Source organism: Anabrus simplex, chromosome 1 (assembly GCF_040414725.1).
Source record: "Anabrus simplex isolate iqAnaSimp1 chromosome 1, ASM4041472v1, whole genome shotgun sequence".
In the NCBI taxonomy this organism is placed as follows: Eukaryota; Metazoa; Arthropoda; class Insecta; order Orthoptera; family Tettigoniidae; genus Anabrus; species Anabrus simplex.
In genome coordinates, this window is record NC_090265.1 from 722268805 (window position 1) to 722296559 (window position 27755).

Sequence of the window (27755 nt, forward strand, 5' to 3'; positions counted from 1 at the left end):
AAATCCTGCACGGATCGCATATTTTTATGAGCCTTGCTGGTCTGGGTGATTCGTAAATGAAAGCAAAGTAAGTTAAAGTGTATTTCCTTTATAGGGTGACATTCAGAAGGATGTCCGCCTCTGTAGCATAATGGTTAGCACTATTAGCTGCCGTCCTCGAGGGCCGGGTTCGATTCCCAGTATTGTCAGAAATTTAAGAATGGCAGGAGGGCTGGTATGTTGTTAGGATGGTACATGCAGCTCACCTCCATTGGGGATGTGCCTGAAAAGAGCGGCACCACCTCAAGACGAGGGCACGAATTTACGTTACATTCAAAAGGATGAACAGGTCAATTATAGCAAATGCTTAAGTTATATGTGTGAAACATATTATGAAGGAGATTTCTGAAATGGAGGATTGCTTAAAAACTGAAAATATTTTATCAGCAAATGTGTAACCATACTTTGTGTCTTTGTTATGCATTGTCCCTGTGGCAGCTTGATAACTTTTCAATTGAGTGAGTTGTGTTCATATTCTATTTGCTCTGTATCCCAAAAACGATAATTTTTCTCTCGGCCAATTTATCAGCATTGTAACCAGTGAAGTGTAGATGGAGAACTAGTTTACTAGAATAGCATAGGAAAAATTGATCTTGGGCTCTGAACAGAGAAGTATTTGCACCAATTCTACAACTACTAGAGATAATGTACATCAGATCTGAATTGCTGAGGAATAATTCCTATATCCATGGAACAGTGATGCACTTGATTACAGCAAGTGCCTGGGAGCCAGTAAGATGGCAATTGTTGCTAATGAAATACAACCTGTTCTTTGCAAAAATGATGTTACTGCAGTAGGTCACAGACTCATACTGTGAATGTCCCTATTAATACCACAAAAATGGCAGGTTACATACTCTTAGCAATAGTTAAATCTGAAGCCCAAAAGCCATCCATCACGTATAGACCATCCTTTTAACTCCAACAATAATGCAAGATAAAAGCTACACCAAACGGATATCATAATAATGTAGTGTTTTATATTAAGACTATGATTTCCTTTTTTTTTTTTTTAATGTTGGACATACCTGCAATATACTGTTTTATATTAAGACTATGATTATCTTAAAAGGAAAAGTTTGGGGCCGATGACCTTCAATGTTAGGCCCCTTAAAACAACAAGCATCATCATCATAAAGGGAAAAGTGACACAAAAGTGTTAGACATATACGCAAGACACACCAATTTTAATGGGCTTGTGTATAACCACAGCATATTTCATCAATGCTTCAAGAGATGCCAATAGTGTAATATTATTATGTTATTTAATGTTCTTTTCCATTTATAATTTAAGGCTGAGAATGACCCAATACAGGGGCTAAAACTAGCCCTGATGTAATTAATAATAATAATAATAATATTAACATATTAAGTTATCCATAGTATTGGATAGGTGGACTTTCTCATCCTTGTTGATAGTGATAAATCATCGATGAAATTCGTTTCATATGACTGCAAAATTATTAATGTAATGTTTTCTGAGTTCAAGGAAATAGTTGAGAATGACTTTATCTTAAAATTTAAAACTGTACAGAAAAATTTAGAAATCATTATGTGATAATACAGAATCATGGGTATTGTACTGATGTGGTCTGCCTTCTTTACTTTTGCCTAGAATGTAAGCGAAGAAGAAAAAAATGTAGGCTAAGGAAAGAGCAGGAAGAAAGAGAAGTTGGCCTGATTCTCAGTCGCAAGAGTGTTCTGCCAGTTTTACTTGTAGAAAATGTCTGATGATGTGAAATAAGTGCAAATCACTTCAGCGCACATTGTTTGATGGCAAGAGAGACAGAAGGAAAAGGGATAAACAAATGCATAAAGGACATCATTCGCTGTAATTCCCGATATGTGCAACACATCTGTCGTAAGCATTGGTAAACAGATGTTCTCAACTGTCAGGTAAACCGCAGGGATTAACAAAGTTGAAAAAAGAGTAAGTTACAACAAAATGTGGAAGGGCTATGCTTTCAGTGTGTTACAAGAAGATAATGAGGCACTATACTCTATGTGGAAAGTTTTCCACTATACTTCTCTTCCCAATCAGTAGTCAATCGCTGTCAGATTTAGGTTCAGATAATTTCATTTTCTGTAAGCACTGCTTTCAAAACCTGCATGATATATTATAAGCAGTTGGTTGACAGGAAATGTTAGCATTCAGCACATTCATATGTTTTCAGTGACTTGCAGATACAGTAGAGTCTCAGTCAACCGACCTTCACTTATCCAACACTGATCGGCTTAATTTTGAACTTTTGGTGGAGACTAAATTCTGGGATACCCGGTATGGAGGGTGCGACCGTGGGAACACCCCTGGCCTGACTGATGGCGGTAGGACCGGTATTTTCTCAAGGACAGGTGCAGCGAGTCTTCAGTCATTGTTCAGTGTAGTATTGGTTGGGTGCGGATGTTATAGTTTGCTAGGGGCTTTACGTCGCACCGATACAGATAGGTCTTATGGCGACGATGGGATGGGAAAGGCCTAGGAGTTGGAAGGAAGCGGCCGTGACCTTAATTAAGGTACAGCCCCAGCATTTGCCTGGTGTGAAAATGTGAAACCACGGAAAACCGGATGTTATAGTTTTCATATCCTCTGTGAGTATGGTGAGTAAACCGAAGAAGGTGGTTGTTTCTATGGAAGACAAATTGTGTGTGTTAAAAACACTGGACAAAGGGGAAACTCTTCAAAAAGTGGCTTCAGATTATGGTGTTGGACGTGTTACAGTAGGAGACTGGAAAAAAAAAAAAAAAAACGAGGGAAGAAATTGAAAAGTGGTGGTCTACCAGAGCAACAAATGATGCACTGAAAATCAGAAAAACATTGAAAAAATGTGAGTACGAAAAATTAAGTGAAGCACTATTTATTTGGTTCACTCAAAACCAGGAAAAGGGCCTGCATATATCTGGCCCCATTCTGGAAGAAAAGGCGGTGTATTTCCAGAAGGAGTTTAATGAAGGGGACCCTAATATTACTGCCAGTTCTGGGTGGCTTGATCAGTTGAAAAAACGGTACGCATTAGGCAGCTTAATATCTGTGGAGAAAAACTGTCGGCTAAATCCGATGAGGGTGTAAAATTTAAAAAGGAATTTCAAGAAATAATTCTTGCTAAAGGATTAACCGGTGATCAGATTTTTAATTGTAAAGAAACTGAGCTAAATTTCAAGATGCTGCCATCAAACGCTCTCGCAACCGGAGCCAAGACGTCTGCACCTGGCTACAAGCGTAGTAAGGAAAGAGTTATTCTTCTTGCCTGTAGTATTGTTCCTGGGAACTTAAAAGCAAAATTGCTTATGATCGATAAAGCAAAGAAGCCTAGGCCATTTAAAAACATTTCTGTTAATTCACTTCCAGTCCATTACACGAATCAGAAGGCTGCCTGGATGTCTGCTGACATCTTTAAACATTGTTTTTTTGCGCAGTTTGTTCCAGATGTAGAACAATTTCTAGCTTCAAACATCTCCAAAGAAAAGCTCTTCTTCTACTAGACAACGCTCCATCACACCCAAATGAAGATCAACTTAGAAGTGGTGACATCAAAGTCATTTTCCTCCCTGCTAACGTGACATCATTATGCCAGTCAGTGGACCAATATTTGCTGGAAATATTGAAGGGGAAATATGGACGGAAACTCCTTTCATCCCTGATAGAGGAAATGGGCCATGACAACGACATGGTAGAAATGTTAAAACGAATCGACGTGAAAGACATCGCATACTGGATAGCACAGTCTTGAGAAGAAGTTGAAACGACGACATTAGGAAAGTCTTGGAACATATCGTTGAGTGACGTTGAACATCAAGAGGAGGTGGTAAAAGAAGACATGGAAAACATTGTTCCCTTACTGAATTGCATCCGGGCTGCGAGGATGCTACGACTCAAGATGTGAGTAAGTTGTGTGCACAAGATCAGCTGTTTGAACTAACTGACCCTGATATTGATTTTGTAAATGCTAAAGAAAATGAGGATGATGAAGAAGGAGGCATTGCAGAACGAAAAGAGAAAACGAGGTCTCACGGTGAAGGATTAAGTGCATTGGAAATGGCATTAACCTACGTTGAGCAACAGCCGGAAGCAAGTGCAACGGAGGTGTTGATTTTTCATCAATGACGGGATCTCGCAGCAAGAAAACGTGAATCAGCAGGCAAGCAGACATTACTGACAAGTTCTTTTTCGTAAGACATTTGGAATGTTTTCGTTCAATACTGCATGTACTGTACAATTGAATTCATAAATAGAGTGCCATGAAACATGTCATTGTTTTAGTAATACAGTATAGCCTTCCTGTTTGTTTTAGTTCATTTTCAAAGTTATTCTGTATTATTCAACATTTTTGGTCATCCGGCGTGCTCCAGGTCCCATTTAGTTCGAATAATCGAGACTACTGTAAATGTTGTTATTTTTGTATTTTATATTTTTAATAGAAAATGACTTGATATCCTTGAAATAGGGCAGGAAAACAGTTTTGTTAATAAGCTAGGCCTTACATAGTAAACAAATAAAAAATGTAAGCTTATATCAACTGCCATAAAAAAAGTGTCAGTAAGTGTAATTTTTGCCACTTTTTCAATACATAGGTTACTAGAAATCACACACTAAAGGAAAATATTTCATTATTAACCCATCAAAGCCCAAACACTATGTATGGAATAAATCTATGTATTTCCTTTCAGATTATGTTAGGTACATTGCGAAAAACAGTACAAAACTACAAATCTACAGGAAACGTGTTTCACGAACAAAATACAGTGGTGTCACCTGTAGGTGACATTGGTCAGTATAGTTGCATTTTCAGTTTGCTGGTAGTCTACTCTCAAATGCAAGGACAACTGCTGCCCCTAACGCATTTTCGGACTCTCCAGGATGTTGAGCCTCTTTTTTTTTTTTTTTTTTTTTTTTTTTTTTTTTTTTTTACGTCGCACCGACACAGATCACAGATAGGTCTTTGGCGACCCGTTTAGATCCTTGGTAAGACTTGAAGGCTATGAGGTAATAAAATCGCATAGCAATTGTCCACAATTTATGGCCGAATCGTAGAGGTTTTCCATGGATATGTTGCTTGGTACTAAACGACTGTAAAAGGCAACCATTGCTTCATCCACTGCAAGATCAGTTGAACAGATTTCCTCAAATTACTGACCAAAGTTTTGATTTAGAAATTTTAAGTATCCTCATAACTTGCAAAGTTTGTTATTGATTAGGAGGAGGAGGGGGATATTCATATTATCTGAAAGATGAAAGTACTGATGAATTTCTGGAAATGCATTTCTTCTCATGCTGTTGGAAACTTATTGAAAACATCCTATTTTAATTCTTAAAACATTTTTATAATTGTGCAAATTCATTCAACCGGTCAACAGGAGTACAAGGATATAAACACTTATATCATCTGAATTTATGTCTAACACATGGTTTCTGAGCAGAGCATATAGCTTGGACATTTTCACAATATTATTATTCTTCTTATTCAATGAACAGTAACTCCAAACACTGAACTGGAGACAGTTGCGGTGTGTAATATTCAGAAGGTTCCTCGTTCACGTCACCTCACCCAATCAGAAAATGAAATTTCCCTCTGCAGCTGCCCACAATATATTTTATTTTTTCTTAGAAGAGGCTGGTTTATTTGTCCTAGAAAGACCCGGTGCCAACTGCATTTCATTATAAGGTATCGGCGTATCATCATCTGCTGATATCACATTTATTTCCACTGTGAACCTCAATATTCTACCAGGAATGGGATTGACATGAACAGAATTACTTGCTTCATCACCACTTTCCTCATCCGTAAAATGTCCATCATTTGGAAGAGACATAATGACATCCGTAGATGGTGGATTATTACTGTCATCTTCCAACATTTTTAGTGCCTCATCCAGTGTAAGACTGAAAAGAGGGAGAAAACACAAATTGAATATCGGATACTATTTATAACTCAAAGTGGACAAAAAGGCCTACTTCATGTGACCAATGTCACCTATAGGTGACACCATGCCTTTTCACGGCAATTACATATCCTTAAATTATAATATTGTGCTCAAGAATGTGTCACTTTCATTACAGAAAATTTGAGCAATTTACGTGCACAAAATGCAAAATGAAATCACCTTTTATCACAGGTTTTCCATACCATAATAACTTGTAGTTGCTTCTCCACTTCAATCCAGTCTGTTTCCTCTTTTATCTGAGCGAGAGCTGACTGACCTGTGCAGGCTGTGAGTTCAAAAATGGTCCATTTCAAATTATAAGACCTTTCTTTAAATACTTCCAACAGGCAGAAAAGTTTAAGCAGCCTGATTAGCAGGAAATGATGTTAATATTAAGTGTCACCTGTTGGTGACATTGGGCTTTGACATGTTAAAACCTTTAAGATTTGGAACTGAAAAATTTAAACACTTACTTTCTCTAATGTAAGTAATCAGTAGAAGAGATAAATGAGTGAGATGCTGAAGGTGTCAATAAGTATACATCTTACCTTAAATGTTTGAGCCTCAGTGATTGCTGGCGAGTATCACTCGTGCCTTGTACTTGAATTATTGCTCATTAAGGACACGGTATATACTATATGAACAATCAAGTTTCAGACTGGGGTTGTAGGGATCTCATTGTTAGTGTTACTCTAAAAAAACTTGTGTTGCCAATGTGAGTGCTGTGGTGTGATAGGAAGTACAGATAGTTAACCATCCTCTGTCAACATTAATTGGAGGAGAAAACTGTGGGGGGGGGGGGCTCCGACACTTCAAAAAATGAAGGTATCATCCATGAAGGACGCGAGATGAAAGATTCCCTAAGCCTCGTAAACCGCGTACCATCACCAGATCGTAAAATGTTGTTTGGCAACCTAAGTTGCTGAGGAGCATGAATGGATTAGGCCCAATTCAACATTTCATTGGTTAAGATTTTTGTGCGCGTTTAAGACGTTTCCTGCCTTTGCTGTGTTATGTTAAATATGTGCCCAGTTTGTTTATTTTTTTATTGTTGAACATTTGAGTTATGGAATTCCTTGTCCTTTTTCCAGTCATGACAATGGAGAGACGAATCAAGTTAAAGACTTTGAACAGCCACATCACATGTAAGATCTGTCGAGGCTACTTGATCGACGCTACCACAGTGACAGAGTGTCTCCATACTTGTGAGTATATTTAGAGTATAAAGTGGAAGTTTGAAAAGAAAACCTATTCCAAGTTGAAGTTACTGTTGCAAACGAGGGAAATCTTGCCTAATTATAAATTGCATTAACATTATTACGAATCAGTAGCTTGCAATCAGTATTAAGTTCTTAGCTTTCTGTGATTGGTATGTGTTCTTTTTTTATATGATTTTAAGTGTTTTGTTTCGTAAGACTTGTATGAAAATAGGTTATTAGAATTTTTTACTTACACTTATTATGTTCTAAATAATAATAATAGTAATCGTATGGCCTCAACTACCATGTGCAGGCATTTTAGTTTGATGTCATCTGGCTGTCTGCTCATCAGTTTTGACATTTTGTTTTACTCTAGGCCCACTAGATGACAGAGAAAACTGAATTTCTTTTGGGCACCTGTGGCTGAGTTTTAATGAATTTTGTTGAGTAAACACCAAATGTGTCATCAGAGATCTTTTACATGCCAACATCATACAACATGAAGTGTCAAATGGACTTCTCTCCGCACTTCAAATATCCAACTTCCTCTGCCGGGTTTGAACTCGCTGTCTTTGGATCTGGAATCCGACACACTACCAATGATCTACAGAGGAAGCTCATGTATGGTCTAATTGCTACGTACATTAAATTTATCAGTTGTAACATACATATTGTCTGCACATGTAATCAGTGAGGTACGGTCATGCACGATATCACTTAGGAGAGGGCAAAGCCTCCTTCACCTTCTCCTAGCTTGTCTCAAGAAGGAAGCAAACAAGTTAGGATCGCTCCGCTCTAAGGGTCCCACATACCGTTTTGTGCATAATGCAGATCTGTGCATCACATAAGTACCAGAACAGTTGTGTGATGCACCTGACTTCTCATAGGCTACCATTATTTAAAAATATTAGTGTGCAGCTTGTTTTCAGCATGAAACATGTTTCACACCCACATTTTGACATGTTCTCTGCTTCAAGACCAACAGCCAATCGTGAGAGTTTACATGTTACATTCCCACTCTATTCCATTTGTGCTGAACACCCACTGACACTGCCTGCGTGGAAGGATTATTTTCACATTGCCACTTCACAAATTCCGTGTACAGGTTGGATTTTATACACATCTTTATTATAGACTGCTATGGCTTTCAGCATTCAGCCTGCTAGCTCTGTGGCCTCAGTTTGTTCCACACCTCTTCACATTAAAGGGTTAAAAAATGAGTATCCTTCTTCATTCAAAAGGATTAGCCTTGTCTTTGCAGTCATTGTTTCCAATTCTCAGCAGTTTTGCATCTCCAGATGGGAAAAACACACCATCTCAGTGACCATATTTTTTAAATAAGATGTTCTTGGTCGTCCCCTGATTTTTCCCCCCTAAAATCTTACCTCCAGAAGTATCATGCCAAAGTAGGTGTCCAATTTCCTTATTAGTCCTTTCAGTCCTCTTCTATTTCAGAGTGAGTATTTCCTCTACCTCCCTTCTTACCTATAACATGATTTTTGTCTTGGTACTTAGTTTTAGTTCAAACTGTATTGTCTCATGTTTTAAGACGCCAAGGAATTTATTTAGCTCCTTATCCAAGCCTGCCATTAATGCAGTATCATTGACAAATTTGATGTAGTGAATATATATTCCCTTAATTTAAATTCCAGTTTTCATTTCTTTCATTTGATGAACATATTAAATAAGTAAGGTGATAGACGACACCCCTGTCTCACTCCCTGTTTGATTTTTGCTTCTTTATATCCAATTCTGTATTTTGATTTTTTTATATAATTGAAAATTAGTCAACCTGTCCCTCCAGTCAAACCTTACTTTGCACATTGCTTTAAACAATAACTTCCAGTCAACCAGTTCAAATCCTTTTTCTAGGTCAGTAAATGCTTTATACATTTATCTAGTCACTTCTGATCTTTCCAAAACTTGACATAGTGCCTGTATTGCTTTTCTCATTCCTTTCCCTGATCTGAAGCTAAATTTGGCATTGCCTGAATTCCTGTCTATTTTCTTTTTAATCCTCTCTTTAACTATCGACAGTGAAATTTTTGATGTATATGAAAGAAGCTTATGGTTGGATAGCAGTTAAGAAAATGCAGATATATATGACAGACATTAACAATTCAAGAGTGCCAAAAGAGTTACTGCAAGTGCAGCCAGAACATTGAAAATGTTGGGAAAAGCATCAAAAGACAGCTTCCATGGATGCTTCTTACATACCCATACTAATTACATTGACAGAGCAAAGGAACTATTGTAAGGAAATATTATATAAAGGATGAAAATATACACTGCTGGAAAAAAAAAGAAAAGCATGCAACATCCTCAAGGACAAGGTCATTTTATTGACAAGCGATGTGACAAGTAGTTTATCATTGCAGGAGTATATGATTACAAATTCAGACCAAATGAAACACACGTCACACTAAAGGGTGTCTAAGTCGCATCAATACACAGTGTACCCCCGTCTGGCGACAATGCAGGCATGTATTTGCGAATGCAAGCGATCATAAAGGTGCCGAATGGCATCCTGCGATAGATTGTCCCAAACATCTTGCACCTCGGCAGTTGTTCTTGCAGGCTCTGGAGAATGTGTAAGTTCCTGCTTCATCATGCCCCATACATGTTCATTTGGCGAGAGATCTGGTGATCTTGCTGGCCAGGGCAGTTGTTGTAAACCTCGTAGAGCACATTGTGTCACAGCAGCTATATATGGACTTGCATTGCCCTACTGACAAAGCACATCACCGTACTGTCGAAGAAATGGCAGTAGCACGAGGACAGTAACCTGTGCAATGTAGCGGGCACTGGTTATGTTACCCTGCACGAGGACAGTAACCTGTGCAATGTAGCGGGCACTGGTTATGTTACCCTGCAGAAACACCTTGCCTGCTGCCATTTCTTGATGGATACAGTACTTTTGTATCCATCTCTTGGCACGGGCCAGAGTAAAGTGTAGCTTTCACTGAAGTCCCAGTCTCATCCATGGCTGTGACAATATGGAAGCTGCCGGGGTATGGGTGGTGCTGAGTAATGGCATTCAGAGCACGACTAGTGCATCTGAGTGTTATGGAAGGTGTTGCTCATAGGGTCAGTCGTGCTGCAATAGCACTTTCTGACCCAGTGAGGAAAGCAATGGCAAACTACCTCACTCCTCGTCTTGCCTAGTATGCCTCATTTTGGTGCTGCCATTGGTTTTTGCGGTTTCCTTATAACCGCATAACCTTTGGTGGTGCTATTTGAGGATCCAACCAGCCTCTGGGCTGATGACCTAACAGACAGACAGAAACACCAGCTGTGACCGCGAGGTGTAATTGATGGCCCCCCACACCATGAAGTCTGGGCTGGGACCTGGGTGTCATGGGTGAATGCACTCTGGAACAGGCCACTCACCCGGGTTACGCCATACATGTGTATGTTCATCACTTGCATCGAGACAGAACCCACTCTCGTCACTGAAGACAACACAGTGCCATTCCGCTCTCCATTCTACTCTTTCATGACAACAGAGTAACCTTGCTTGGCGGTGTCATGGTGTCAGTGGTAGTCTGGCCAGGGGCACACAAGATCGTAATCCTGCTGCAAGCAGACATTTCCCAAGGATCCATAGTGACACGGCAGGTGCAGTGTGTGAACGGATTTCGTTCCTGGATGATCTTCAGTTGGCTACCGCTGCTCACACAATGCGTCGATCTTGACATGCGTCTGTACTACGCAGATGTCCGGAGCCTAGTCTACGGGTGTGGGAATGTTCCACAGACTACTGCTGAAAGCAGCGACGCATCGCCAATACATTGTGCCCAACATGTGCAGCAATCCGTTGATACGTCTATCCAGCTTCCCGCGTTGTGGAATGCAACCCCGTTCAAATGGCTGCATTTGTTTAACAGGAGCACGTAGTCGACGGAAGGACATGGTTGTACCCTACAGTGAATGCTACAAACACTGTTCACCTCCAACCTCAGCACAGTTACTGCCTGCAGAGTCAAAACAGAGTGGGCATGTACAAGCCTCCTGAGTGCCATCTGATTATCGATGTCCATGACAAATTAATCCCTAGAACAACCACCTCTCAGAATGCCAGTGAACACTGTCCTTGAGGGATTTTTTTTTTTTTTTTTTTTTTTTTTTGGCAGTGTGTAAGAAGCTAATTCTGGTGACTTCTTGAAACTACGGTATTGTGTATTTGTAGTACAGCCAGACTTCATTGTAACAAAAATTGATGTAACGATAAAACTGCGTTAAGATGAAAACTTCATCTCTTAATAATGTTGATTGTTGTTCATTACAGCGATGAAGTAATTTCAGAAACAATGTTGTAACAATATGAAATGGTTCTCAGAAAGTGATATGCTGGTCCCTGCAGATGATAGCAGGTATGGCTAAGGGCAGGAATTTCTATGAAATGATGGAAGTATGAAGTACCTTTACAAATACCCACTTTTTGCAGTCTGTTATTTTCTAGTATGTGGATGTAACATAGGTATGGCTCCTGTTCAGCGTAATTCAATAACTTTGGAAACAAAACAACATTTAAAGATTTGGATAATGAAATAAAACAGATGGGAGTAGCAAAATGTACTGATGTCTACAATCTGCAATGGAAACATTTAGAACTGCTGAGAGAAATGGAATAAGTTCAGTGTACGCCAAGTATTCTTCAATGTGTTACAAAGGAACAATGCTTTGGAATCTTTAAGGTCAGTATTTATTAAAGAGGCTATCATGAGCAAAATTAAGAGTTAGTGATTTCTTTTTAAGTAGATAACTGGAACAACAATTTCTTTCAGTGCTATTGTGTAATTCATTACATTTTTATTGTGTAGTTAAACTAGACAAACACTACAGTAAGTAGCACGTATTTGTGATTTTTTAAAATATGTTTAGTCTCTCTGCGTGCTACATTAAATTAATCTCTAGATTAAACATTATTGTGCGTGTGATTTTCTATTCATTCTATATTACAATACAATCTGGTTGGCCCCCCAAATATTGCTATATGGAGATTCAATCTTATTTTGTAAATGGGTTGATATATATGAATTTCCGTATAATAAGCCAGTTGACAAGCCCGGCGCAAGAACCAGACAGCTCCACTTTTTGGTCAATTTTGGCTTTTTGCTGTAAGCTATATCATTAAAAAGCTCTATCTGCCGGTGCAAGAACTGTACTATTCTACTTATTTGATGCATAGTAGGAGTATGAAAAGTGCTGTTGGCGTTTTAACTGTTTCTGCCAGTGCATCAACCCAGACAGGCTCGTGGAGATGTCAGTTTCTTGCAGCAACTATAATTCAGTGTTCCTGGAGAGACATAACCAGTATTTTATAAATGGCAGTTGTGATTGTATAACTTTATTATACACTCTGGAAAGACAGGCACATAATTTTGTTATATGTACGATGAAACTATTGGTGGGAAGGGTCAAAATCAGGTGATTAGCATGCTTAATCACTTCTTACAAAGCAAAATAAGTGATGACATCACAGTCTTGAATCTGTTCTCAGATAATTGTTCAGCACAGAATAAGAACCTTGGTAGTTTTCATTTTCTGTATACACTTATCAAAGGACTTGGGAGATTTGAGAAAATAATGCTCTGGTATCCATAGCTTCCTCCACGACGACCGGACCTCTGGTGTAATCGAGAAGGAAAAAGGAAAGTGAGAGAGAATATATATGCGACAAAATTATCGTGCCCTGGTACAGAATGCGAGTTGTAAGTTCATTGTTCTTGATGTAACACGAACAATGTTTTTGACTACACAACTCACTTCAAAACCTTCTTCAAAACTAAGGTCACCATTGACAGTGTCAAAATACAGATACGTTTGAATACAACAGCAATGGACTGTCGTGCAGTGTCAGTGCAAGTACCATGGTAAGGGATAATACCAATATAGTCGGTCCGTTATTGGACATTATAAATTTTCCAGTGAACTCATTCCGAGTTGCCAGCGTTTTTGCCCCCAGTGTGCTAAATTGGGCTCATCACTTGGTAAATAGGTTCTCTTTCGGAATCAACATCTGTATTATGGTAAGGAATGTCTTTGTTTTGGAGAAGGCAGGAGCTACTCTTTCCTTACCAGACACATAAAGTGTTCTACATTGCAGTGACTTAAAAGTCAATGCAAATAAGGCAAAGGATGTTAAGGATATAGCTTCAAAATATGTTTCACCTGACTGTTTGCTGTTCTACAATTAGATAGTTTCATTTGAGAGTGATGATGTACCCTGAATAATGATGAATTTCCTGTGAACATCGTTTCCTGGGTGTATATAAATCTTGCTGCATTGTAACGATATTTACACTCACAGTAAGTCTGCTGTATATTAAAGTGCCTTACATTGATAACTCAGATATGGGTAGTACTGCTTATTGGATTCTCCATAGTACACATAGTTTACCAGGGTATGAAACAAAATATCTCCAGCGGTTGTGTTAATAAACTGAGTGGAGTCCAGTAAGCCAACTCGTATCATTTCCACTTCAGTGTGTATGTTACTACTGATTCTAGCTAGTGTACGTAGATAACCCTTACTTCTTCAATATATAATTATTTTATGAAGTTTTTTGTGTCCCATGAAAACTTTTATATTTTGGAGCTGTCTGGTTCTTGCGCCGGGCTCTTCAATTCTGCTGACTTCTTGAAGCTATCATGTGTTTACAATATTAACAGAAGGTTTTCATTTATATCTTAGAAATATGAGTACCAAATATTTGCAACTTGTTTTCATTAAGTCTGATACAGTTCAACGGTTCCTTGTTTGTAAATTGATCTATATAATGCAATACTTGCATTTTAATTGAAGTGGAATTTCATTGAATTTTCTTTTTCAGAAAGTAAATTATTCATAAGCAGATCTTAAAAGGAAATGTGGTTCTTTGTTAAACTGTGTTAAAATGAGCATTATGTGATTTCAGTCTGCAAGAGCTGCCTGGTGAAGCACTTGGAAGAGAACAACACATGTCCGACGTGCCAGATAGTGATCCACCAGTCTCATCCGCTGCAGTACATCAGCTTCGACCGCACTATGCAGGACATCGTGTACAAGTTGGTGCCTAACTTGCAGGATAGTGAGTGTCCTTCCATCGTTGACCATCTGGTTGTTCTCTCAACTTTTTTTTATAGATTATTGATGATTTCAAAGTATTATGTCCTGGTTGTAGTTCACTGTAAGGTAGTACTGGAGCATTGCCTTGTTAGATGTTTGTTTAGTGGTTTGTTGTTTCAGAGAGTTTATTCAGAGTGTGTTTCTCTATAAACTGTTTTGAGGATTGTCTTACGTAATAATACTCTTAGCTAATTTTATATTTGTTCCTCCTTTCTCTAAATGTTCTCCATAAACACTGTTTACTGTCAAAAGCTTTGCTGAAAATTTTACCAAAACACTTCCAGTCTTTAACTCTTGCACAAGCAGTTCCGCACAGGTTTTCCACGAATTGTTTCGCATAACACTCTACAGTGAACACGGGCAGTTTTAGTGTGAGCGCCATTTTGTATTGCATTCAACTGGTCACTAAACACGTTTGCTCCTCTCACTCACGCGTAATAACACAGCAACTTACTCAGTAGATGCGCACGTGTAGACATGTAACAGCAACTGATTGGTGCATCGAAATCATGGTTTCCAGCAGTTCCTGTGATGGGCAGTTCTCCTCTTCATTAACAAGGGTCAATTCCACGTCAGTCTTATAAACATTTTTCCGGGCCAGTTTTGCTTTGCCCACCCTGTAGTTGATAGTACAGAGGTTTTCATTGAACCAAAAGTTAAAATTAAATTTTAGCTATACTCATCTGTGCTATAAAAGAAAAGATTCAGTATTGTAGAGAATGAATATATATTAAGTCGTTCTTGTCTTGGGTGAACAGTTGAACAATTTTGTGAATATGGCCTTCAGTGACGACATTGCTAGCTAGTGAGCTTGAAGGGCCTTCCATGAGGGAGAAAATAAATATCTCGAATAGCTCTATGTGACCAGTGAACTTCACAAGTTAAGCAGGATGTCTAGATTGACTATGCTTCGCTTTGTATCTTTCAGAATCGCTTGGGCTGATGACCTAGATGTTAAGTCTCTTTAAACAACAATCATCATTATCAGGATGGCCGTCTGTATACCTTTCTTTTCCTCATTAGATTAGCATTTTTTATGACCATCAACTAGTTACAAGGTCAGACATCCATCTCTCAAAATATGTTTTCATAGTTGGACAGTTATGTGATAACAGAAAAATGTTTTAATCTGTGTCTTCCCCCTGATAGTTATTTCAACAGCTTTTGTTTTACTGGTGTTTAGTTCATATTATTTTTAAAAAGTTGCATTCCTGTGAGACTATACTGATCCCATCATTATCATTTTCCAACTCCATTTTCCCAGGTTGGTGTATAAGCGCTTGCCACTTGTTCCTGTCAAAATATAGTTTCTTGCGCGTAGAGGCGCGCAGCTGTGAGCTTGCATCCGGGAAATAGTAGGTTCGAATCCCACTATCGGCAGCCCTGAAGATGGTTTTCCGTGGTTTCCCATTTTCACACCAGGCAAATGCTGGGGCTGTACCTTAATTAAGGCCACGGCCGCTTCCTTCCAACTCCTAGGCCTTTTCTATCCCATCGTCGCCATAAGACCTATCTGTGTCGGTGCGACGTAAAGCCCCTAGCAAAAAAAAATTTTAAAAATATAGTTTCTGTTCCTCTGTGTCCACTCTCTTGAAATTCTTCTTGCTTACGTCCAATATCACTGTATCTATCCATCGATTCCTTGGCCTCACAGCTTCACTTCTCTATCAAAGTAATTCCTTACTGTTCTTGTTCTCATCCTTACATGTTCAAATCATTGTAAAAGCTCTGCGACAGGTATTTTGACACCAGCCTCCTTCCTGTTTGCTTCTTTTCTATTCTCGTCTTTCCTGGTCTTTTGGTCCATTGTTCTGATGAATTTCATTCCTGTTGACTGGATTTTACTATTAGCGTTGTTATATAGGGTACATGTTTTGAGTCCATAGGTGAGAGTTGGCATGAAGTAGGTATGAAACATGATTTGTTTTACTTTCTGGGGTATTTCATCATCCCACGGTGGATTTCTCTCTGAAAATAAAATTGAGCTGCTTTCCAAGTCCTATTAAGTATTTCTTGGTTTATTGTGTTATCTTATGAAATTATACTTCCAAGGTATTTGAAGTGAGAAACAGATTGTTACAGAGTTCTTTCCAGATAAATGTTTAATTCTGTGCCTCTCCTGTTGATAGTCATTTCAACAGTTACTTTAACTTATCATTCAGGAAGTTTTGCTCACCTGTACCCTCTAGGCATTCCCAGATTAACTCCCTAGGCACACTATCATAGGCCTTTTCAATGTCCATAAAAACCATCATTAATTTATTTCTGTACTTCTGCATTCTGACAGCAAATATGAGGTCTGTAGTATTTCGGTTCTTCCTGAGGCCATGTTGCTTCTCCTCCAATAACAGTGCTGTTATATTCTTGATTCTTCTTTCAATTATCTTCTCCAAAAGTTTGAGTGAGAAAGTAGAGTAAGATATATTTAAGCTTATTCAGAGGTTACCACGTTACAAGGACTTCCTAACCAGTAAGCAACAGGATTTTTTTTAAATGGGGTTATTTATAGTATTAATAATACATACCTACCACCTTTCCCAATTTAGGTGGGAGACTCCAGATTTTCGACAGCTTTTCCCGCCTCTCAATTATTTTATTATTTCTCCAGATTTTAGCTTACTTTTTGGTGAACTTCAAACATTTGTTTTCAAATCCCGCTATTTCATCCTTGTACGCCAATGGCCGGAAGTCCTTCACTCATTGGCCAATTTGAAATAAAATATTGAAGTTTATTAATATGAGAAAGGCGCGCAAATGTGCGATGTTTATTGAAACCTGTATCTTGCGATGCATATATCGATTGTCAATCTCTCATTCTTGTGTGCTATGTTCATGTTCTTTCACATCAGTCTAGTCAATTCTAGTGATTAGTCGCTAGATTTGGAGTTTTTTTTTTTTTTTTAGTGACAGGATTTTAAAGAAGGCAACTAGTGAATTTTCTAGAGATTTTAGGAGCCATTTGGAGACAATTTTAACGTATTTTAATTTATTACTTGATAAAAATAGCATTGCTCTTCGCATAATCGCGTGGGCACATGATGCAATGTATTAATCTATGCATTTGCTAAGTAATGGCATCTAAGTGCATGACTGATTCAGATGTGTGAAGCATGAATTCATACTGTTTTCAGAAGGCTTATCAAAGGCCGATCGTCTCGCTCACATATGTCCTGTGAGGGAATAGAGATGTGTAATTTTAGCCTTGTAGCCTCGTATAGCAACAGTCGGGTTTTAAGACAATAAGTGTTATAATATATACCATAGAACTCCTGTATTGCACAAGACATGTAGAATAAGCTGTTTTAACCAATTGTATCTCCTGATTTCTTCTGATTTTTTTCTGATTTTCATATCAAAATCTCCTGAATTTTGGTTTTGTAAAGTTGGCAGGTATGATAATATCTGCTGGTGTCTTAACAGTCAGAATTGCACAAATTAGCATCCTCCATTTAAAACTGTAACTGGGGATGTTCGTGCCTCTGTTATAACTGGAAATAAGCTTCTATATCATGAGTGAATGTGGAGAAAAAGCTCGGAATAGTTACTATCATTGCCAGCGATCAAACCTTGGATCAGAATGGTTTACATTCCCAGTCCTCTAACCCTCTAACTCTGAAATTATTTTTTTCTTCTGTCTTCTTTGAAATTCATCTAAATCACTTCAGGTCCATAGTATAACATAACTACTTAATATTAAGTTCGTATTTTTCACAGTTTCATCGGCAAGTGCCGTGTTCATATGATCATGCTAGGCGGATGTGTTTGAATTATAGTCCGTATAACATTTAGAAAGTATTTATAGATTTTATATATTGGAATTATGAACAAAATACGCTAAAATAAACTAAAGATGATCATTTATGAAGAATATACACTAATTACAATACATAAATAAATAAAGCACTAAAAGTCCCAAGAGTATTTTAATATATTGCTTATAAGTTATCTCAATAGAAACAACTATTTAATAATTGTGTGCTTCATATTCTATGAAACAACAAAGATCCCATCAAGTCGTATGTCATCAGCGACATTGCTCTGCTGGACACTATATCTTGAGGTAACGGGGTGGCCTCTTCCTATTGGCCTTATTTTCAACTTCTGGAGATATGTTTGCACAATATGGTGACGAAATTCTACACGTGACAAATCACATCCAGACTTCCTTAGAAGGAACCATGAATTGTGAATTTATACGTCCAGGAGCCGCGTGAATAGCGACCACCACCATTTCTTTCCACGTATGCCTACTCTGTAGTATGACTCATTGTGGTTCATCCTGCCTGTTCCACTCATTCCATTGTTGTAAGCTCCAAACACAGCCGGCTGCTTTATACGCACTTTCCTTATCTCTACCTGGGAATATCAAGTTACTTAGAAACTCTGGTACAACACCATATCATGTTGATACTATGGTAACCACGGAGTTGTCAACCCAACGAACAATACTTGTACCATCCGAGTTCGTTGCCATGTCATATGTCCCTTGAGCTTGTCTCTTCATTTCATTTGGAGATGTGCTCGCGTAGTCTTTGGGAATTCTGTTCTCCTGAATGGTTCCTGTAGCACCATATCCGCAACGTTTTTAGATGAACCAAAAGCCCCAATCCAGAAAAAACATTATCGAAATATAATCAAAAAGAAAGTGTGACATATCATCTGGTAGTTGATCCATCATCAGTATCATTGGTGCAATACACTTTCAAAATCATTGCTCATATTCAGTATTACAATGAGGTTTCTTTCCTGGTAAATGTCAAAATTTATGAGATAGCCCAAGGCAGTGTTCAAACACCAGACCTTTTATCCAAATCAGATGGGCCCTCCACGAATGAATTGCTTGCAGCTGTGCCTAAATAATATTCCACCATGCACTTGTCAAAATCTAAATCCTGTTGAGGCTGGAAATACACAAGGATTTTTTTTTTTTTTTTTTTTTTTTTCCAGCATGTTTATAAGAGGTCGTAATTTCCAGATCTTATAACTCATCATATCAGGCTCATCATATCATATATCCACACAATGAATTCCATCCATCCATTATCTAAAGGCTAAGCCTTGTCGCTGTAACCACATCCCACAGTCTTCAGCAGTCCTTTTCATCATGACATAGGAAGCAAAACCCTGCTGAGTGATTACGTTCCTAAGGTATGAGAGATGTGGTCTCTTCGAAGACATTCTGGAGAAAGGTGTCATGTTGTAGGACGTGTCCAAGATATTTAGCTTTCCTCTGCTGTATAGAAAAAAATTAAGGTCCGTTTCTCATTAATGTCATTCAAGATTTGAATATTAAGTCCCTGTCATTCTGTCCAACTCGTCCCTGTCAGTCTTCTCCAGAACCACATTTCTGCAGTGTCTAGTATTGATTGTGCTTGTTTTCCCAAAGTTCAGGTCTCACAACCGTAAGTTAGCACACTCCAAACAAAGGTTTTAACAAATTGCTTCCTGGTTTCAATTCCTGTGTGCTTATTTAACAATAGATTTTTCCTGCTTTGAAACACTTGTTTTGCTATAGCAATTCTTTTTTTGACTTCTTTGAGGCACTGATTATCGTTGGTAATAACACTACCCAGATAACGTGATCTATTTTTTCACAGCCTAATTTAGTTTTCAATTCAGTCTTCTTTTGAATGACCATCATTTTCGTTTTCTTTGTGTTTATTTTTAGCCTGAACTTCTCTAACTTGTTTAGTATACCGAGCATCCTAGTCATTTTGTGCTCTGAATCAGCTATCAATGCCATATCATCTGCAAAGTGAATACTATGAATGTGTTTTCCATTAAAATTTATCCCTTTGGTTTTTTCTTTTACTTTTCTAATAGCAAATTCTATGAACATGTTAAACAGATAAGGTGATATGGAACAGCCTTGCCACACAATGAATTAAGCGATAAATTTCCAGAAAGCGGTCTCTTCTCATAATATTTACAACAAATATATTACATACCCCATCTGCTGCTTCCCGATATGATCATTTTGTAGGCATAGTCTTGTAACCAGAAAGAATTAGCGCAGCAAGAAATACTTTTAATTCCTCATTTGATATTTTCAGGTCATCACAAACTTATTTGATTCTTGAATCTGGAACTCCATCACGGCGTTGTCAAACAAGAGTTCAAAGCACTCTGTAGAAGATATGCTGGATATGACGGAATTATCTCCTTCTGCATTGGCACTGCTGGTGGCTCCAAGTAGCCTACGCAGTGGCCTCTATGGTATGCACTAGCAATGCGTCTTGGTAGGTGTGCTATTTACCACCTGATGAGCCCAACTTAGCACACTGGGGTGAAACGCTGGCAACCAGGAATGAGTTAGCTGGAAAATTTATAATGTCCAATGAAAGCAATTTAAATGAAAGAATGCAGACCGTGATCCTATGGACACACACATGTTAACGAGTTAAGTGACATGGTTTGTGTATTGGAAAGAGAGTATGCTTGTTACAAAAGAAAACAGGAAAATGGGAACTTGTTGTGCACTTATATTTGGGATTCCGTTATTTCTGTGTCTTGTAATCAAGGGAGTTCATGGAAGCATTTCATGGAAAATATTGGCATAATTGTGAGGATAGTAGATTTTTACACCATTTGACTAACAATAAATTGAATTCTCAGTAATATTCATGTTACTCGATCTGAAAACTTGGGATTACAATATTTTAAGTAAAGTAAAAACTTAGTTGGACATGGGTTAGTTATTGGCATTAATAGCACTAATTTTTAAGTTTGGATCATTTCTTTCTGCTAGTTATTTGTAAATTGAATACAAAACCTGCATTGGAATTTAGTCTGCATGTGGAAATACTGGTTCTTGCAACAGATAGAGAATAGGTGGGTTGTATGGTGATTTGTCCCAATTCCGATATTTTTTGCTCTGCGATATGCTTCAAAGCAGGGAACAATACACAGTCTTCTCACATACCTTGATTCTCTTTTGGTCTTCTTCCCCTTTACACTGCGACAGGAATTTGAGTATTCAAAAAGTGAAAGTGAACTTGTAAGCCATCTTCTGGCTACTGAAGTAACTGGTTGCTCAAAACTTTTATATTTGGTTTTTTAACTTTATTTATCACTAAGGCTCGGATGTTTAAGACCGAAAAATAGCCCAAATAAGCAAGCAAATATGACCTCAAAAGTGATTAAATATGACCTCAAAAGCGACGAAATATGACATAAAAACTGCGAAATATGACCCAAAAATTATTGATCTAAATATGGCCATTTTAAAATAAGTTATAAATCGAAACGGCAATTCCTTTGATACATATTTGTTAACTAAATTGTTTATTCATACTTTCACATTAATTTTCTGAATATACATGTTTAGCAGTTATTCACAATCTATTGTCCTCGATTTACTCATCAAACATTTGTGAATACATACCTATAAAGTACGAAGTTCGCTAAGATTATCAGATCACAAAATATGTTAAAAGTCAAAACATGTTTGCACACTTCATTGTTGGTTTAAAATACGAGAAAACCAGAAATAAATTTACTTTTTGAAAATATTTTGGAACGTTTAAGCCCAGATTACATTAATATTACTCAAATGCGTTAAAGTTTACATAGAGCACCACGTCACTGCTGTCGAGTATCCACTCATCTTGAAATGTACTCGTACCTTCTCCTCTAAGAACATCATTTATCTTGCACACACTTTGATTAAGCACATTGTAAAGTTTCCATTTTACACTGATGCCAACTATTCCATTTGATTGTTGTGCTGAAAGTTCAATACTTCTCACATTTTCAATACTTGCATGGATTTCTAAGCTAGCAGTTTCTAAAAGAGTAATTCCACTCAATGTAATTCCAAAGTTCGACTTATTATATGCCAGACTTTCTGACAAACTGTAGGAAAACAATTCCTGCGCAATCTTGATAGAAGCGGCAGAGTATTCCACTTGTATTAACTACAGATGTGATACGGAAAAGCAGTTTTGTGAATATTAGTTCTCATTTGGAAAGTTAACGATGATTTTTCACAGCTACAGCTGTCGTCAAACCGCCAAAATATGACGTTCCTACAAAAATAACTCAAAATATTACCTTTTGACAAAAAATAGCCAAAATATGCATTTATATGACAGATAAAAATCACTTAATTGTGACTATAGTCACATGATTTGCACCAAAATCCAATCAGGTAATAAAACGGAGACAAAGAAAAAATATGACTTTTCCTAAACATCTGAGCCCTATTTATCACATACTGTTAGGTTGCTTGAATATTCTCAGGTTTTTAAGTTAAGAGGTTAAACTTTTTTGTAACTTTTAAGTATCTTAATTTACACCAGAAGACTAAGATGAAAGAATATTATTTATCCTTGAATTTTGTCTTTTATGTTTACCTCTGAATATGGCTAGTTCTGTGTTTTGATAAGAGATTATTCTGTAAATGTTTCTTCCAGCTTGTTCCATTCGTAATTTGCATATCAGTTGAACTGCAATTTGGAGTTAAAAGTATATTCCCCAGAATTCTAGAAACTGGAATTTAGTTGTTCTCCTTATATCAAAGTGCATTCTGTTAGTTTCTTATAACTCTCCTGTTGTCTTTCCTGGACTAAATGCAAGACCATTCTTCCTTGCTTCTAACTCTGTTCATTGCTTTGTTCTGTTATTGTTTCCATTCACTCTGCTTATAGTCCAGGCATGATAGCTCATCATTGCTACCATCTAAGGTGTCTGGTTTAAATTCCACTCAGTGCAGTTTGTATTTTTATAATGAATAGCCACAGGCATATTCCTGTCACTAGTCTAGGTATCATGACTTCTGATCGCAAGATTTTATGATGTTAAAAATTTTCTCAGAATCAACATTCTGTGTTAAGTCTCATCATATGTATTCACATCATGAGTCTCTCCTTGAGACATGATTGATCATGGGTGTATTAATACTGACACATACGTGTGTGGCATGGAAATGGAAGTTCATCAGTTTATTGTAATTTAATTGGTTAAGTCCTTTAAATTGCTTTAGATTGAACAGAGAAGTAGTATTTCCATGTTTTTGTTATTTTTTTAATACACGTAGATGAGATAAAGCGTGAACGTGACTTTTATCGACTGAGGGGACTGCCCTGTCCAAAAGACATTCCACCAAATGCTGGCGAGATGGAAGAAGAAAAGACTTCACCAGATCAGCATGCAGAGTCGGACTATCATCGCCAGGATGAACAGGTAATTTTACGTCTATTGTTTGTATGATAAAAGTTACATCTCTTTCATGGGACATGTGTTTGAAGGTTTTGCTACATTTGACTTATGACTTGGTAGATTTTCCATCATACAAGCAAAAAAAACAAAAGTGGATTATTACAAAAGGAAATAAAATATAGTATTTATTTTCCTGAAACCTTGTTTTCTTACTGATAACATAATGCATTGATTGTGCCCTGTGCATATTATTTTCATTTTCATGATTTCAGTGTGTGCGTTTATGACTACAATCTTATATGAATGAAATTGAATTGAATAAATTAACACAACATAAAATCTTATTAACATAGCTATAACATTGATTATTATGAATTAATCACACACACACACATATATATAATTAGGCACCAATCACAAACAAATGTGAAAATCAGTAGAGCATAACACTTATTATTTCTCATGGTGTGGAGTAATAAGTTTACAAATTTAACAACGTAACGAATTACAGGTTGGAAAAGGATGTTATAGTTGAATTTCCACGGTATAGGAGGTCTTGGAATTACTCTACATGAAATAATTTTTGAATGCACATAGTGTTGTTGTTTGAGTCATCAGTCCATAGACTGGTTTGATGCAGCCTGCATGCCATCCTATTCTGTGCTAACCTTTTCATTTCTATGTAACTATTGCATCCTACATCTGCTCTAATCTGCTTATCATATTCATACCTTGGTCTACCCTTACCGTTCTCACCGTCTACACTTCCTTCAAAAACTAACTAAACAAGTCTTGGGTGTCTTAAGATGTGTCCTATCATTCTATCCCTTCTCATCAAATTTAGCCCAATCGATCTCCTCTCACGAATTCAGTTCAGTATCTCTTCATTAGTGATTCGATCTTTCCACCACACCCTCCGCATTCTTCTGTTACACCACATTTCAAAAGCTTGTATTCTCTTAATTTCTCAGAGTTCTCATCCATGTTTCACTTCCATACAATGCCACGCTCCAGACGAAGTCTTCAGAAAAATCTTTCTAATTCATATATCAATGTTTGAAGTGAGCAAATTTCTTTTCCTAATAAAGCTCTTCCTTGCTTGTGCTAGTCTGCTTTTTATGTTCTCCTTACTGCTGCCATTGTTAGTTATTTTACCACCCAAGTAACAATATTCATCTACTTCCTTTAAGACTTCATTTCCTAATCTAATATTTCCTGCATCACCTACCTTCGTTCGACTGCACTCCATTACTTTTGTTTTGGACTTATTTATTTTCATCTTGTACTCTTTACCCAAGACTTTGTCCATACCATTCAGCAGCTTCTCGTGATCTTCTGCAGTCTCAGATAAAATAATATCATTGGCAACTCTCGAGGTTTTGATTTCCTCTCCTTGGATTGATTCCCTTTCCAAATTCCTCTTTGATTTCCTTTACTGCCTGTTCTATGTAAACATTGAAAAGGAGGGGGAACCAACTGCAGCCTTGCCTCACTCCTTTCTGGATTGCTGCTGCTTTTTCAAAGCCCTCGATTCTTATCACTGTAGACTAATTTTTATACAGATTGTAGATAATTCTTTGTTCTTGGTATTTGATCCCAATCACCTTCAGAATGTTAAATAGCTTGGTCCAATCAACATTATCGAATGCCTTTTCTAGACCTACAAATGCCATGTATGCCGGCTTGTCCTTCTCAATTCGATCCTCTAAGATCAGATGTAAAGTCAGGATTGCTTCATGTGTTCCTACATTTCTTCTGAAGCCAAATTGATCTTCTCCCAGCCGAGCTTCAACTTGCCTTTCCATTCTTCTGTAAATAATACGTGTTAAAATTTTGCAGGCACGAGAAACACAACTAATGGTGCGGTAGTTTTCACACTTGTCAGTACCAGCTTTCTTGCAATCACAGCTGTGTAACCGGTTCATCATCTTCCATCATCTTACATAACCAGCTTTGTAACTTCTCTATACAAGTTTTGGTGACCTAGCTCCACTCCTACCTATCTTTCTCTGGTCTTTGTCAATATAAAGATGAAACCAGAAATTTCAAACGTGCACATCGCTCCATTTAATTCAGAAATAACACCTGTTCACATCTTGAAACAAGATTCGAAGAACGACTTAGAATATTCAAGATAGTGAGTCGGAATCTGAATGAGTGAATATCTTGCGTGTGTCGAACAACTAACTACAAGCAGTTCAAATGAAAGATCGGTCTTCTGCAAAGACAAGAAGGGACAGAATCAGGAATGATTACATCAAAAGGGAAATGCAGGTGAAGTCAACAATGGAGGAAAGACTGAGAGCTGAATGGCTGAAGTGGTCAGGCCATAAGGAACACTGCATAACCACAGACTGACTAACCGATTGGTCATAGATTTAATGTGCTACTCTACCTAGTAAAAGAGTCGCATGGTAGGTCACTGGATATAAACAACATTAGTTCCTGACATGACCAAGTGTAATTGTATATTCAGCAAAAGATACATGAATATGTAGGTGTTTGGGAGATATCTACAAATAGTTTTCTGCTGGTTCTAAATAAATAATGATATCAAAATATAGTAGAAGTCCGTTATAGCAAGAATTCATAACGGCGAAGAATTTACTTGCTATAGCGGATTGTCGTTATATCAGATTTTCGTAAAATTCTGGTATAAAACTCACACATCAAAATCGGCATGCAATGGAAATGCGTTTGTTTATTACTTGCGTTTTTGCCTATTTTCATACTGCGGTTTACACATTAGTTATTTTATAAATTCCGAGATGTGAAAGCTTATGTTAAATTTTGTTCTGAAAATTTCGAGTAGTATCACTTCTCTGGCAATCGTTTCAGTTTTCTTATTCAAACAGCGTCACGTTACGTAACCTGATATAAATCATGAAAACATATTTCAAGCGTCAGTAGAATAATGATAACCTTTTTGCTATAAATTTACTTGGGAATAGCCTTTCCGGAATTTAACCAGACGCAAGAGAATACAGTGAAACCTCGTTAATGCGTTTCTCATTATGACGATTTCTTGCTTAGCGCCTTGTAAATTCGAACTCCTGATTCATGTCGTATTAAATCTATATACAAATACATCACTTACTGCATCACAAATTTTCACTCTTCTTCTTCTTTTATGACCACATAGGATCACTTTAGTCAGTCCGTCGTTCAGGTCTCTTTGAAGGGATTGTTCGGGCTTTGCGGTCCTCCCAGTACTTCTTCAGACGCTCCGATCTTCGTGCCCTTTCCTCAGTTGAAAATGTGCGTGTTGTTGGTTTGTTTTGTGTAAGGGTAAAGCGGAGGTTTGTATTCTTGAGTTTTGTATTCAATTTTATCTTATTTTTTGTGTCTTCTGTTGTAAGGCCTATTTCCTTCAGATCCTCTCTTACTTCTCTGATCCATTTACATCCTGTTGTGGTATTTTTTGAGAAGAGATTGTGTTGTACTAGTTGTTTCAGAAGTCTCGAGTCCTGCATCCTCATGATATGTCCAAAGAATCCCAGTCTCCTCTTACGCATAGTATCTGTAATGGGTTCTAGCTCTTTGTACACGACTTTGTTAGGTATTAACCGCCACTGTCCATCTTTCTGATATTTTTTGTTGATACAGGTTCTTGCAATCCTCCTTTCAATTTTCTGAAGTCTGTCAGTCTTTGATTGTTTATTCAGGTAAAAGAGTGTTTCTGCTGCATATGTAGCTTCCGGTTTTATAACTGTGTTTATTTTTGTATTTATTGATAGACATTTCTTTTTGTAGATATCCCATGTTAATTTTTGTGCTTTAGCTAATCTATTTTTTCTTACTTGGATTGAGATTTTTTCATTTAAGTTATGTGTTATTACTTCTCCAAGATATTTAAACTGAGTTACTATTTTGATTTTATTACCATTTATGGTGACTTCTTTTAACTGTGTTGGTTTTTGGGGCATAATTTCTGTTTTTTCAAATGATATTTTGAGGCCAATTTTATTTGCAATGTTTTGAAGTTCTGATATCTGGGTTTTTGCTTCTTTTATGTCCACTGCTAGTAATGCTAAATCGTCAGCAAAACCCAGGCAATTTGTTTTGATTTTTCGGCCAATCTTTATTTTGGGGGGACATTTTCTAAACCATTCCCTCATTACCATTTCTAGAGCACAGTTAAATAATAGTGGTGAGAGCCCATCTCCCTGCCGTAGTCCAGTTTTAATTTCAAATGTCTCTGATGTTTCACCCCTAAACTTCACTTTTGACTTGGTATTGGTGAGAGTCAATTTTATCATGTTTATTAATTTGGGGTGTAGTCCAAGGTGTCTTAAAATTTTAAACAGAGATTCTCTATGGATGCAGTC

General features: G+C 37.4%; 1 protein-coding gene across 1 annotated transcript in view; it reads left to right on the forward strand.

Annotated features, from left to right (window-relative positions):
* The window catches only part of l(3)73Ah (lethal (3) 73Ah), a 77175-nt gene that overhangs the window by 18164 nt on the left and 31256 nt on the right, over window positions 1-27755 (forward strand). Inside the window, exons 2-4 of the mRNA XM_067146383.2 lie at window positions 7050-7163; window positions 14078-14230; window positions 23306-23451. Of these exons, the coding sequence (XP_067002484.1) occupies window positions 7052-7163; window positions 14078-14230; window positions 23306-23451 (411 nt within the window). The 5' untranslated portion in view covers window positions 7050-7051. The remainder of the gene's footprint in view (window positions 1-7049; window positions 7164-14077; window positions 14231-23305; window positions 23452-27755) is intronic.